Genomic DNA, 15,181 nt, shown 5'->3' on the forward strand with positions numbered 1-15,181 from the left:
TCCTCCACAAGTTGATAAAACCTCCATCGTAGCCTGTAAGCTATAATCAGAAAATGTGTGACCCAGGCACACAGCCCTAGGTTTGATAGTGTCTTGCGCTTTTCAAACTATTAAAATCCCTGTCACTGACTTTGTAGTCATATATCTTTTTAATTTGGATCGTCTGTGTGTGTATGTCTTTCCATAGGATACGAAGCATTAGCTGGGGAAAATGTTAGTCCAATTTGGAGTCACTTAGAAGACAGAGATGTATATTCTGTATTGATTAAAGAAAGGAGTATACATACAGGCATTAAAATCAGATACATCCTACTAGTTGTGTTCCGCTTAGGGACTGTGTTCATTTTGCATTTATATTTAGTGGGTGGAACAGATGGTGAGCATAGTTTATTGTGATGCATTTGTGAAAATGAACACTTCTTCCGTACAATTGTCCTTTAGAACAGGGCATTCATTTGTTTGTAATGGAGTCTTTGCTGTACGAAAATACAGTATGTTAGAAATATGTGTTGGAAAAGGTTATCTTGTGCTGAGTGCAAAGTAATCCTTGTCTCATTCAGTTAGTGTTGTCTGCTGAAAAGTAAAAGGAAATTGCAAGAATGTTTGTGGCTGAAGAGGAGCTTGCAGAATTTACAAATCCGCTGCCATTTCTTTCATTTGTACATTTTGTGGGTTATGTTATAGCCTGTCAGGGGAGAACACTATAGGCCTTCCAAGAAATCTAAAGCATAATTGCGTTATTTTTATTAATGTTACCATTAAGTAGTTTATAGCATTTTAGAAGTTCCTGATAATCAGTATTCCCAAATTCCCCCATTTGTAAAATATATTTATTCCTCTTAACATGTCAGTTGCAATCCTTGCTGAGAGATCCTATGTGAATGCCAAATACCATCATTGCTTATAGTAATGGAATATTCTTTTCATTTGCTTTTTTAGAGATTCTGCAGGAGTTTGTGTATGATTTGCTTAAAACCCTTTGTGTAGCATCTTTGAAATATTCAAAAGTACAACAGACCAAAACCTGGAGGAGTTTCCTGGGAGGGATTAGAAGCTTTTGAGTTTTTCTGGCCACCTGGACTCCCCACTCCCTTCCATTTCCATTTTGAGTGTCATAATATGTTAAGAGTGAGAGAAAAAAAGGTTTGCAGCAGTATGTATATACTCTGAAGCGGGTAGCAGTAATTGCTCTTTTAAAGAACTTTGAAAAGTATTTTTAAAATATTATCCTAAAAACAATACAAAAATGAGACCAGATGGGACCTCCAGTGGTCATCTAATTTTGTTGGTCAGTCATAGGGCAAGATCAATTATATACCTCTCATTCCTGACAGGTATTTGTCTAACATATTCTGAAAGATTTCCGCTGATGGAGAGTGTAATGCTTCCCAATGGATCTAATTCAATGTCTTCTTGTCCTTGGTGGTTGAAAGCTCTCTTTTCCCAGTATCTTAACAGAACTATTTCTTCTTGTGCAAGAGTTTAAGCTCGTTACCTTTGCTTTCCACTGTGGACAGTAAGAAGACATTGTTCTTTACCCCTGTGCATCACCCATTTATGTATTTTCCCTTCCCTCTGCTGAGTCTTTATCTTACTCTTTCCCGGGTTTGTATTTTTCCTCACAGACCCTCTTTTCTAAACCTCTGATAATTCCTGCTGCTGCCTTCTTTAGATCATAGGTTCTTATGAAGTTTCTGCGAAATGCATGGGTTTAGACCCTAAGTGAACACACTAAATACTCTCATCTCTGTGATCACTGTCTGCTCACACAGGTAGTTTTTAGCAGGTGCTATGGAACAAGTTTCTTAGGCCATAGTGCTCTGCAGAGCGGAGCATGGCAGAAGAGAAGCACTCCATAAGGATTGGCTCACATCAGCCTTGTCAAGCAGCCTTTTGCTTGGAAATAGATGCTTATAATTATTTTGATGACGTGACAGGAAAATCTGCTGCTGAGTTGAGTTGGTCTCTTGAGCTGGAAGTAAGAGTACGTCAGCTGCGATGTTGACTGGAACATGGATCCTGTGAGAACTCAAGAGACAAATACAGGGAATGTAAAAGAAGCTATTAAGACACCTAGAAAAGGCTGTGTTAGCCTTCTCAGAGTAGTGTTTCTCTGGAGTTTACTGTATTATACAATAAAAGCTAAAAACTTAAAAAGAAGAATTGTTCTTACTCTCTTCCTTTATTTATGTTTAAAGTTATTTCTTGTTTATTTACTCCAGGACATTTGAAATGGACCAAAGCTGAGGATATTGACATAGAAACACCAGGATCTATTCTAGTGAACACTAACCTGAGGGCTTTAATAAATAAACACACCTTTGCTTCTTTACCTCAGCATTTTCAACAATACCTCCTGCTTTTGCTTCCCGAAGTAGACAGGCAGGTAAGTAGCATCATGCAATATTTCCTTTTTTTAATGGGACTTTATTTACAGTGTGTTTGCATAGGCTAATTTGATTGTCTAGGAATTGTTCCAGGAAAGAAGAAAATTTCCATACTTCCTTAGGTAAAACTCTTAGATGTAGAATTAAGTTTATCTAAGCGTCCTGCATCCTTTCTTACTAAAAACTGTGCAGCTCCCTGATTTGTCTAAATGGAAACAGGCCAGCGAATCTTCTGGACTCAACAAATCTCTTGATTAGCTTTTCTACCTATGGTGTTGAAGATAAACTGATCTTCAAGACTTTATTTGTGTTGAGTCTCTTTTCATCTGTGATCTTCCTGGGCACTCTGCCAGCAATGTCCAGGTCAATAATAGTTCTGTTAGTTTCATCTCCTCACCTTTTAGGCTTTTCTATGTATGTTTCTGGTCAGCTCCAGGCCAGATTTTGTTCATTCACACCTTTTGTAAGGAACTTCTTGTTCAGAGCTCACAGCCATAGGTTCATATGGGTTATTAATCAGTTTTGTTGAGGAGAATGATTTGGGAAGTGACAGGGTGGAAATAAATTTCAATTTCATGTTGTTTCCTGCAATGTTTGGTCCTTCCTGCATTTGTTGGCCAGTGTGCAGGCTTCTTAGAGCAAGAAAAATATCTTCCCAGCATGTTTAGCAGTTAAAATAGCAAAGAGAGTCCAAAACAATTTCATTTATGGACTTGCTCATTTCCGAGTTTAAACAGTCTTACCGATTTCAGTGGGGAATACTCAAGTACTTAATTCAGACACATTAACTTACCCAAATAGGGCATTGTATTTTTTTGCATATGGTCAGTATCCCTCTTTTTTGTAATAACTAGAGAATGCAGGTCACTTAAATGACTGATTAAAACCTGCATCTTAAATCAGTATGTTAAATCCCACAGTATCATTTCTTAAGCTGTTAGTAGGTGGTGTCTACTACATTAACACAGGGGAAAGCAGTTCAATGAGACAAAAAGAGAAAGAAGAATTATATTGATGTACTCAGCATCTTATCAAATTAGGTACTGTATGTTGTGGACTAAAATTATGCTCTTTGATAATTGAATGTTTGAAAAAGAATATTAAAAATCAGAGCCATAGGAAACACAATGTAAATTTTATTCTCAAGCTTCCACAAGGCAAAGTCAGTATTGACAAATTTTAAAAGAAGCTTTTTCCCTGCTGTAAAACAGATTTTTTACTTAGTGCCCAGCAAATGTTTTCCTGATAGTTTTGATATTTTTTTTCTCTTTCTAGTTAGTTTACCATAAGAGATAAAAAAACCTGCTAGGTAAAATCATGTTTTCCCTTCAACCATCAAAGATCCCAGTGTTCATGAATTACATTCTGCGTACAGGGGCCTTATTTAGAAGTTTCTTGCTTTAAAATTTATTTTGAAAAATGGAGGCTATAGAACTGACAAGCCATTTACCTTCTTATCAGGGTGCTTACAGTAGAGCTTTTGGCAAGAAAATCAAGAGAATATTTGTTGAATTTAATCATACCTCACTAGTTAAAAGCAATGCATTTCTTTTTAATGTTTATTTCAAAAAGCTTTCATGTAACGCATACATTGCCAGGGTTATTTCAAAGGCCCAATGCTACGCTATTGCACACTTACTTGTTACTTTGCAAGTTATTACACACACTTGTTACTTTGCAAGTGAACTAGTCACAAAAAAGCAGTTGTCATCAGACATCTACAGGTGTCCTGTTGTCATCTCACAGTGTTCTGTGGGTTTGTGTAGCATACTGTGGTTTAATGTGCATTTGGAAAGCAGGCATCTCCATTCATCTCTGGAAGATTAATGGAAATGTTTGATCTCTAAGTGTGATAGTTTGAGGTTTGTTTTCTGGTGGGGAGTGAAATAGCCCCAAATCCTCGCTTTGTGGAGGTCTTACGAGGGAAAGAATTGCATCCCTTTTCTTGATATCTAAGAATGTCCTTTGCTGTGCCTAATGAGTACCATCCCAGATACAGGTTGATGAAAGCAATTGAACTGATATTCTTTTCCTTCCTGTGGCAAGTAAAAAATGCCAGTGTAGTGTTCGAGGATCAGCTGAGAGGGAGAGAGAATTCCAGCCAGGGAGCTCTGGTGAGAGTCTCTGGTGTTGGTCACTCCATCTGGACAAGGCAAGGCAATTCAGTCTTCCTCTTTTATCTCTACTGTCTAAAATGAAATGGGGCATCAGGCAAACAAAAATGGTGTAAAACTATTCTTTGTGTTATCTGAGGGTTGAGTTCTGTTGTTTCATATTGTCCTTTCCTTGTTTTGCCTGAGAACTCCTGCTTCTGCTTTTCTGGGCCTGAAGTCTTTCCTCCCCGTGCGCTGCTCTGCAGTTGACTGCTGCCGTCTTCCCCAGAGCAAGCTCCATTTCTGTGTTGTCATGTGGATGTAGTATGTGAAGTACTGTAATGAATGGCACTATAAAAATGTAATAGAGTTATGCTATTTGTGTATATATAGTGATCTGTGAAATAAATTACTAATGAAGTGCAGTCTCATTTAGGCTTTATTACTGCTCCACATGGAAAAAACCCTATGATGAATGATCCTTTGTCATTCCTGTCATAAACACCATTTTTCTGGGCGGTATAACTCCTCCTCCTTAAATCGTACTGAGCTGAAACTTGTCATGCATATGTCAGCTTGAATAAGCATTTTTAGAAACCATTAGTTAAGGGAGTTGAGGTTTTCCTTTTTTTGCACGCAAGTGTTTATTATAAATCTCTCTCAAGCCTGGGTATTCTACTATGTTCAAAAAAGTTCAGGGCCAAGTAAGGAGCTTTGTGGGATGCTTTTTCTGATTTTTGTTTTGTTTTCAAGTTTTATGGTTGCTATCTGGGAGCCATGGGAACCCCTAATGGAACGAGAGCCATGGGAGCCCATGGAACAAAGGGTCTTAGGAAAGATGTCCCAGAATGGAAGAAGTTGAGAACAATTCTGCTGATGTTAGTGCTGTCATTTTTCCTACTCCAGCTAGATTTTTGACAAAGTGGAAGTGTAGGTTCATTGCCTTTTCTTTTTTCCCCCTTAGGAAAAGATAAATTGTGTAATCAGTTATTCACACTTCAAATTGTTTTCAGCTTTTTTATTAGTTTAAATTTTATTTCAGTACCAATGAGGCCTGTGTGTAATTTTCTGTATTCAAAATGCCTATAAAAGAAATGGGAGCAAGTTGGCAGTTATGGTAGAGATGTTTTATCAAGGATTTTATTTACTTTCATTCTAGTTCAGAGTGAAATAGTATGTAGACGTTGTTCAAAGAAGCAGCCATGACCCAGACTTGTCTGTTTAGCAGACTGCTCTAAAATGTCCCATCATGGCTTACAGGGAACCTCATGCCTGAAATTTGAACATCCAGATTTTCAGCTCTTTGTTAATGTATATGGACACAAAAGCTTAAAAATCTTAAAGCACAGCTGATATGAAGCCTGTTGAGTCATCCTCCAGGAGACCTAGGCGTCTGAGCTGGCAATAAAGAAAACATGTAGGTTGAGTAACTATATGGAAAACAAAGTCTGCACAAAAGATGTCAGTTGTCACAAATCCCAGAAAAGTATTTTTCTTTTCACCTCTAATTAGAACATTCTGCAGCTGAAGAACAATGGAATTTTCATCAAAGAAATACCTGCTTCTATTGTTAATACATCAAGCTGATAATTACATGTAACAGGAGCCTTCCTGTCCACCTCTCAGCAAATATTCATCTTCAAAGCAGGAAGTTTCTCTCTGTATCTAGATTGCTATACTGCATCAGTGCCTCTTTAAATATTAATTAAAAAACGTATGCTGTGCAAGGATGAGTTACAGGTCTGTATGACAGGTTGCTGAAAAGGAATGGCAGGTGGCAATATCTTGTCTACACCAGCTTTCCTTGTTGCTGCTACTGGGGAGTCAGACTCCAGCTATTAACACTGGGGTATGGGCAAAAGGAAGTGAGATACATCCGCGTAGAAAGCTTCCAAGAAAGGAAGTGCTGCCTCCTCTGAATAGTAGCAGAAAGCTTACGTGATTTTACTTATCCTTAGGGAGCTAAACAAAATGTTCTGTCCTGAGTGCTCTGAAAAAATGTGTCTTTCCAGATTCTACAAATGCTTAACAACTATCTGGTCTTTGAGATTTAACTCCCTGTATTTTCTCTTCTGGTAATATTGGGTTCTTCTGAGCCTCTTGTGGTTTGCACCTGCCCTGCCCTTTCACATAGGATGGGAATTTTCTGCTGCAAAAAAACCCACAAAGGATCTCAAAGCCTCCTCAGGCCTGTGTGTGTGAGGTTGCAGGGCCATTTTATCTGACCAAACCTACTCAAGAAAATAATTTAAAACAGTAGAGGATATCCTAGTAAAAAATTTATCTTGTCTTAGCTTTACTTGTTTTATGAAAGAAATTTATCAATCTTTTATTTTATTTTATTTTCTGAATCAGGCTACAGCTTCTAGGTAGTTGACATAGTTACCTAAATTCAAACTTCTAAACTTAAATATTCTTAAGGAAATACTTAAGCCATGTAGTATTGTACAAGTGCCTGTGAATATTTCAGGTTTATAATAAGCCCATCTACTAAAAAGAAAAACACGACATACAAACCAAAAGATTCTAAAATGGGTCAAACCCCACCTTAATTTCTTTCTTTTAATTTCTAAATCAGTGAATCCCAAAATAATAACTTGTCTCTTGGGTCAGTGCTAGTATTGTTCTTATGTAATAACCTTACAGCATCCTGTCATTTTAAGGTCAGCGCAGGTTCTGTGTTTCTGTCTTGGCCTACTCAGTTTAGGTTGATGCTGGTGCTTCCAGTTGATTATATCACCTTGCAAAGATTCCCTCTCACCTTGTAATGAAAAAAGGCACAGGTTGATGTCAGTTAGTGATTTTCTCTATTGTGTTTAAAATAGTTAGAAGTCATTTTGGGGAGCTTCTCTACAGAATTCCATTTCAAAACATCTTTACCTTCATGTAGTATGAATCAGCTTAATATCTGTTCCTACCATTTGAGCAATGATAAGAAAGGGTAACTGTTGGTTTTGATGTGCACAAATTATTCCTGCTCCCAAGCACATCAGTTTGAGTTCTGCAGTGGAGAGCAGGTAATGAATAATACACAGAATTCTTATGCTTGTAAAAGACAAGGAGAGAAGTCTGGTATCTGCTATTCTGATGCTTAATATTTATTTTATTCATTGTAATAAAAAGAGTAAAAGAAATACTATTTAGTAAATATTTTACTGTATATTAGTTTCATATTAAAAGAGAGTAAGTGAAGCTTTATTTTCACAGTTCCTTCCTTGCAGCAGTGTAACCATATTCCTTTTTGCTTCCTTAACTTCATCAGTACTTGAGGATTATATTTGCTATTGGACTTTTCCAGTGTTTTCTTTATATTACTTCAAACTGAGAAATCAGTCCTGTGTGTATTGCTTGATCCCAGGTTTGTTTTACATCTCTTTCCATGGAATTATTTTGTAGTAGTAGCTAAATGGTTACCTTATATTACTTAGCTGCCTTTTCTGCTAGTACTGCAACCTTTTATCTGTCCTTTTCAATTCTCTATCATCAGTAGCTTTCAAATATTTATTATTATGTTCCTGTAAATGTTTGAGTTTTAGGGTTATGACAAAAGCACTTAGTTGAGGAGAACATTTGCAGTAGAAGGTTAAATGTAACATATGTCTTCTGCACCTAAGCATATTTAAAAAGCTGTTAAATTGGCACCCCTGTGTGTGTAGTAATTGAAGGTCATTTTATGTCACGTTTCTCCCTTTAACTGGCATTTTTTCTTTGGTTTTATTGGTTAATGTGGATAGCGTGGTGTTGTCATGTGCTTTATTTGTACAGCTTTACTAGGGGAGTTTTAATATAGGTATCTTATAGACTAGATAGATGAAGAAATTCCAAAACATTTAAACTGCCTTTTCAGTAAGATTCTAGCTCAGCTAGCCAGGGGGGGTTCAGAGAGGCTACTACCCCCGCTGGCCCCTCTGTCCTTGTGCTGCAAGTTAATACCTTTTCTACCAAACGCAGCTGTGTGGATGGTGTATCTGCACATTTCAAAGTCATGTATTAACAACAAACATCAGTTTCACTTTACATGAGCTGAAGGCTGAAGGATTTTACTTCAAAATCCCTGTTGGCTTTAGCTACAGGAACACTCTTTTAGCTTCCCTAGTGCAGTCCAGTGAGGCTCACTGCAATTGCATCACAATCCGGCTGCTCTGATTGATGTGGTAATGGGATTCTTGTTTGCTTGTTTGCAATAATCCTTAGAGGTCCTCCTCCGTATCAGTACTTCTACATATGTGAATAGGAAGCTTTACATTTTTGATTAAGTGTCATGTTTTTGTATTTCTGCAGGGTTAGTCACAGTATTTCAGGAGTGTGGATCAGTGTTTTCCACCATGCCGCATCCCTGTTATGGAAATTCTTGTTTCACTTCTAAAGCCCTAGCTACAAGGTCTTGTCATGCTTAAAGCACGTCTCACCTCTACGAACAAGTTTTGCAGAGGTGTTAGCAGAACTATTGTGATTGCTTTTGTCTGAAGCAAGGCTCAACTCAGCTAGAACACCTAGTAGGACACAGCAATGATGCTGTGCCTGCTGAAAGCTGAAAATACAAGAGCCACAGCTGTCTCTGCAACATCCTTTTCCATAAGTCCTTCTGGTGCGTGAGGGGCCCAGTGCTCATGGTTGTTCTCCTGATGCAAACTAGCGAAGCTTTTGTTCCCCTCTCCTTCCCTCCAAACAAGTTTTATAAAGTAGAGTGCACAGCTGCTAGTGCTTAAAAAAAAGACCTTGTATGCAATACCAGTTCCATTTACATTTGACAGAATTATTACTACTTTAAAAAAAGAAAATAATTGATAAAACACCTGCCTTTCAGTGAGAAACTGCTTTGCACAAGTGCCTTTTAAAATGACTTTGTGCTAGGAGCTGTGTTATGAGAGTATAACTAATATGTGGTCATAAACGGTAACATATATGGACACAAGGGACTGTCAAGCTTCAAATTATGTGGCTATAAAGGATGCATTTCACTACGGCAGTGTGTAGCGTTTCAACTGTTCCTTCCTTGCAAAGTGCTAGTAATTAAGTGGTATGAGTTGGTCTGCACTGCCTCCAGTGTTCCTGCCGTAGGGCTGCACTGGAATTAGATTGAGAACAGAATATTCCTTTACAGTTCTGAATCTCTAAATGGCCAAGGACTTGAAACAGGATGTTGGATGCAGGTGCAGTGAAAAGAAGAGCAAGCAGAAGTGATCCCTCCATGCTTCTGCCACAGCCTCTCTCCCCCTCATCACCCTTTCTTTCCCCCTCTCCTCCTTCTTTCTCCTCTCCCTCCCTCCCTCTGCCTCCCACCCCTTCAGTGGATTTGTTTTGCATAAATAAAAAAGGGGAAGATATTGAGGGGGCTTTTCTTAATTATTTCAGAACGTTGCTATTCTTTGTCTTTGAATTATTTCCTTTAGTTTATTCTCTTCTGTGTTTAGGACATACAGACTTTTTTTCAAGCATAGGAGGGCAATGTTTTCTAATGCCTAGAGAAAAGGGGTTGGCTGCAGGGTTTTCATTTAGAATCACAGAGTAATAGAATCATCAAAGAGTTTGGGTTGGAAGGGAACTTTAAAGGTCATCTAGTCCAACCCCTTTGCAATGAGCAGGGACATCTTGAACTAGATCAGGTTGCTCAGAGCCCTATCCAACCTGACCTTGAATATTTCCAGGGATGGAGTACCGACCACCTCTCTGGGCAACCACCCATGTTATAAAAAATTTCTTCCTTATATCTAGTCCATATCTACCCTCTTTTAATTGAAAACCATTACCCCTCATCCTGTCACTACATGCCCTTGCAAAGTCTTTCTCCATCTCTCCTGTAGGTCCCCTTTAGGTACTGGAAAGCTGCTTATAAGGTCTCTCCAGAGCCTTCTCTTCTCAAGGCTGAACAGCCCCAACCCTCTCAGCCTGTCCTCATAGGAGAGGTGCTCCAGCCCTCCAATCATCTTTGTAGCCCTCCTCTGGACTTGCTACAACAGGTCCATGTCCTTTCTATGTTGGGGGCACCAGGGCTGGGTGCAGTGCTCCAGGTGGGATATCCCCAGCGTGGAGAAGAGGTGCAGAATGACCTCCCTCAACCTGCTGGCCATGCTTCTTTTGATGGAGCCCAGGATGCACTTGGCCTTCTGGGCTGCAAGCACACACTGTTGAAATATGTCCAGGTTTTCATCCACCAGTACCCCCAAGTTCTTCTCAGCAGGGCTGCTCTCAATCCTTTCATCCTCCAGTCTGTACTGATACTAGCAGTTGCCTTGACCCCGGTGCAGGACCTTACACTTGGTCTTGTTGAACCTCATGAGGGTCACACACACCCACTTCTTGAGCTTGTCCGGGTCTGCACCACTCAGCTTGATGTCATCTGCACACTTGCTGAGGATGCAGTCGATGCCACTGCCTTTGTCAGTGATGAGGATATTTTACAGTACTGGTCCCAATACAGACCCCTGAGGGACACCACTTGTCACTGATCTCCATCTGGACAATTCAGCCATTTGCATCTGGACATTGAGCCATTCAACAATTTATGACACTCATAAAAGAAATTATGGACTAATTTTAAATGTTTATGTCTAACATCTCCTCACCTTCTGCTTCTCGCGGTCAAAGACATATGTCTTATATTTTTATCAAACGGTAGATAAGTAGACCCTGGCTATTTACATCTCTTTTTCTGCACCTTCCCCAACATATGAGCATTGTTGAATAATTTAATAATAATTTACTTTCTCAGTCTCCAAGCATCTTTTTTTTTTAAACAAGTTTAATACATGCTTGTTTTAGTCATGATCTATGTATGTTTTTCTGGTTTACCAGGTTTTTTCTAGGTTTATGTGCCTCTTCTAGTACCTTTATAAATACTTGTTGCTTGTTGCATGTTGTGATATGCTTGGAATTGGTACTTCTGTGATGACTGTAATAGAAAAATATATTTGAATTGTAATTGATATAATTTGAATGCAGTTAGAAGGTGCTGTTTGCTGTATATTCTGGTTTTCCTTATATTTTACTAGGTTTTTGCCTCATTTTAAACATGCTTTATCTTTTCATTTTAGCAGATTTATTATTCTCCTTAAATTCTTCATTTAATTTCTTGCATCTGAGCTCAACCAGATTGGATTCTATTGTCTTTTTTGACACTACAGTGTATTGGAATGAATATAGCTATCCCACTTGTCTTCTTGATTTAGACAAGGTCTAAATTAACAAGTCACATTTCATTTTGAAAACATATGTTTGCAATTCTTCAGTCCTACTCGGCATATTTCCCATTTTAGTGAAGATGGAAAAGGTCTTTGTTTCTTTCTTTAAAAGACCCTTCTTCCTTTACTTCTCTTGTCTGAAGCAATTATTCCTATTTTCCTTATAGAAAACATAGAAATATAGGAAATATATAGATACTTCCTTTTTCATCCTTTGATGTTTTAGTTCTAAGTTTAGCCTGGTTATTTTTTAAGGGACTAAAGTAATATTCAGAATTACTTTCACCATCTCTCTTCAGAATCTGTCTTTTCCTTTTGTATTTGAGAACAAACTATTTTATATCAATGATCAGTTGGGAACAAGAAGAGTTTATCTTGTAAGGATCGATGACTTCATAGTCAGGACTAAATACAATTTAACCATATCAGGTTGTACTCTGCTGCGGAAAGGTGAGACGCATGGAAGAGAGATTATTCAGAGTGAACATTAGCACTCAAGTTGTATTACATCAGAATTGCTGTGAGAGACATAGTGTAACCTGGTACCTTTCCATGTCACCTACTAAAACGTGAAGTTGGGGTGGCTGAGTCTGTTGTTCTCGGAGCAGCTCTTAAGTCAGATCCCTGTATTGCTGTCTACTGTATTCCTTTGTGTTGGATGTATCTGTCTTATCATTCATGTACTTCTCAGCTTTATTATAACTGTTCTGTGGTCACAACAGCAAAGAGGTCCTGATAGTTGCATCTTGTCAGAAGACAATTTCTTATACTACTATTTACTTTCAACTCAGAAACTCTTCCGTTGTTGGCTTTAAATGAGTGGAAGCTGTATTTATTAAGAAAGGCTAGATTTTTCTTCAAAGTCCTAGCACTGTGTGTAAATGTGTGCCTTGTGTTTGAGATGAGCCTCTAAGTGTTCCTCATCTTCAGGCAGAAAAACAGTTGCTATCCTTTTGTCTCTGTGTTATTTGACAAGCCCTGTCTGTCTTTCTTTAATTTTCTGTAGCTTCCAACTGCATTACTTCTTCCACATTCCTACCATCTGTGTCCTTAGGACCTGAAATCATCAACATTTTGTATTAAACTTGGTAATTACCAACTCCTTTACTATTCATTTCCCTCCCTTTTTTTTGCTCCTCTCCAATATACTGTGCCTATCTCCGCACGTTTCTCTTTCCTTTTTTTAATATATATCAACTCCAATATACTCTTTCGTTTCTCTTTCCTTTTTTTAATATATATCAAAATCATTGACAAAAGTTTGCTTCTTTTAAGAAAAGACAGGCAGAGAAGACAAGGGGAGTGGTTGCCCTCAAGGGGAGCAGCGTGTGAGCATGAAGCTCTTCTGTAGGTTGGATTACAGCCTGGTTCAGATCCTAGGAGTCAGGGTCAGAGGAGAGGTGAGTGACATTGATGTCATTGTGATGGGAAGTTTGGACCATCCTATCTAACACAGCACTGGTAAGGAACTAGAGTATTTTGTCCAGTTCCAGGCTCCCCAGTAGAGAGAGAGGGAGGTACTGGAGCTACATTGAAGGGCCACTGAGAGAATTAAGGGATTGGAGCATCTCTCATATGAAAAAAGGCCTTTGAGAGCTGGGACTCAGCCTAGAGAAGAGAAGGATCAGAGGGAATCTTACCAATGTGTATAAATACCTGAAGGACGGGTGTGACAGAACCAGAGGCAATTGGCATGAACCAAAAGACAAGAGGGTCCATAAGAACATAAGATAAAACTTTTTTTTAGTGAGGGCACAGGTTGCCTAGAGAGGTTGTACAAAATGCACGTGATTCTATGTATGATTCTATAGGTGATATCTACTGCTTTTTTTCTCAGACCTATCAGAGAAAGCATTTAGATTGATGTCGTCATTTCTTTGTGAGAGTTCCATCCTGGTTGGTGCTCATTTCTTTGTAATCGTCTGGGTTCTTTGTTGTATTATTTCCCCTTTTTTCCCCCAAGATTTAAAATCTATGTTCTGTATGTGTGAAAACTTGGAGAAGTACAAAGAGCATGTTAGCTGTTCAGTAACAAGCTAGCTCTTTAACGTGATTTAAGATGATTTGTTAGTGTTCTTGTTTTCTTTTATTAGTATATACCCCCTTTTTTTTTTTTTGCCTGGCCTCTGATTTTTATCCCCATCTGAAGGGTATTATTATTGTTTAATAACAGCTGGGTTAGTACTTTCAATATGGTTCTTTCTGGTCTTAGAGATTAATGAAAAGCTTGTGCTTTAAGCTGATAGGTTCCTGTCTTTTTTGGGGTATTGCGTTTTTCTTTTGGTTTTGGGTTTTTTTACCTACAATGACATAATTTGCAAGCGTATACTTTGCCCTAGCATCATTTCTGTAAAGAATTTACAAAATTCTTAATTTCCTGCATCAAGCCTGTGCAGCTACTAATCTAATAATTTCTTGAAGTCCCGAGTTTTTATTTTGCTGTTCACTATGTGTCAACTTGCATTCAAGCTGGGGTTTTTCTGCTGTTCCCAACTTTCCTGTTGAGGGCCCTCACACAGTTTTTTTCAGGGTCTGGTAGTGCCACTGGTTTATCCCCATATTGTTCCTTTTTCTGGATCTCCGAACTCTGCTTCCCTCCCAATTCTGAGGGAAATAGGAATTGTCTATCACGCTTACAGGTACTTCCTGTGGAATCCTGAGCTCCGTCTTTTTGTGGCCGTTTCCCTTACCATGTGAGGTTTACCCAAAAGTTCAGAGGCAATCCAATACTGAGGAGTTTTATAGTAAGGCAGTCTAAGATAGACATTGGAGCTCAATGGTGGCAGTGGATCTTTAGGGCAGGAAAGCGTACACCATTTTTTGCACTGGATATAATGATGTGGGTTATTCCATGGCTAGTTTCTAAATCAGATTTTGAAAGAAGATATGGTCATGATTATGGACAGCTCAGAAGAAACATCTGTTCAGTCCCTTGAAGCAACAACAACAGGGAGGTTGCACTAAAGAAAATACCCTTTCATTAAATAAATAGTATTAAGTCATCATCTTGAATGTTCAGCGTGGTCAGTTCACTTCAGAAGCTGTGGAAAGAATCCAGAGAAGGGCATCAAAATTTAGATGAGCCATAAAAAAAAATACATCTACTCTATTTGGGCATTTTAATCTACCAGAACCAAATTAAATGTAAAGAGCAACAACCTTAATAGCAATCAAGTGCTGTATTTCATACAATAGACAACTAACCCTTTTGCATACTAAAAGTTAGCGTTGATTGCTGGCAGAGTTTAACTGATATAAATAGAAGATGGTGGACGCATATATATGAGTAGTAGCCACAGTTATACCAAATGGACTGAAATATTTATGGAAAATAAAAATCCCCTTTTTCAGTCTTATGCCAGCTAAGCTAAATAGAAATAGAAATCTTTTATTTGACAGCTTTCCTAGTAATTGGCTATTATGTGATCTTTCACAAGCTTTATCTACGTGATCTGTTTCTTGCAATTTTCAAGGGTTAGTTCAGCCTCGATTTTATCTGATATTGTTACCATATGGTACC

The 15,181-nt window shown here is 38.4% G+C and overlaps 1 protein-coding gene across 4 annotated transcripts in view; it reads left to right on the forward strand.

Moving 5' to 3' along the window:
• ASXL3 (additional sex combs like 3, transcriptional regulator) overlaps positions 1-15,181 on the forward strand; it is a 100,557-nt gene that overhangs the window by 59,481 nt on the left and 25,895 nt on the right. For all 4 annotated transcript variants that reach the window (XM_014936992.1, XM_014936994.1, XM_014936995.1 and 1 more), the window contains one exon: positions 2,223-2,386. In XM_014936992.1, the coding sequence (XP_014792478.1) occupies positions 2,223-2,386 (164 nt within the window). The remainder of the gene's footprint in view (positions 1-2,222; positions 2,387-15,181) is intronic.

This window comes from Calidris pugnax, unplaced genomic scaffold, assembly GCF_001431845.1.
Source record: "Calidris pugnax isolate Ruff unplaced genomic scaffold, ASM143184v1 scaffold51, whole genome shotgun sequence".
In the NCBI taxonomy this organism is placed as follows: domain Eukaryota; kingdom Metazoa; phylum Chordata; class Aves; order Charadriiformes; family Scolopacidae; genus Calidris; species Calidris pugnax.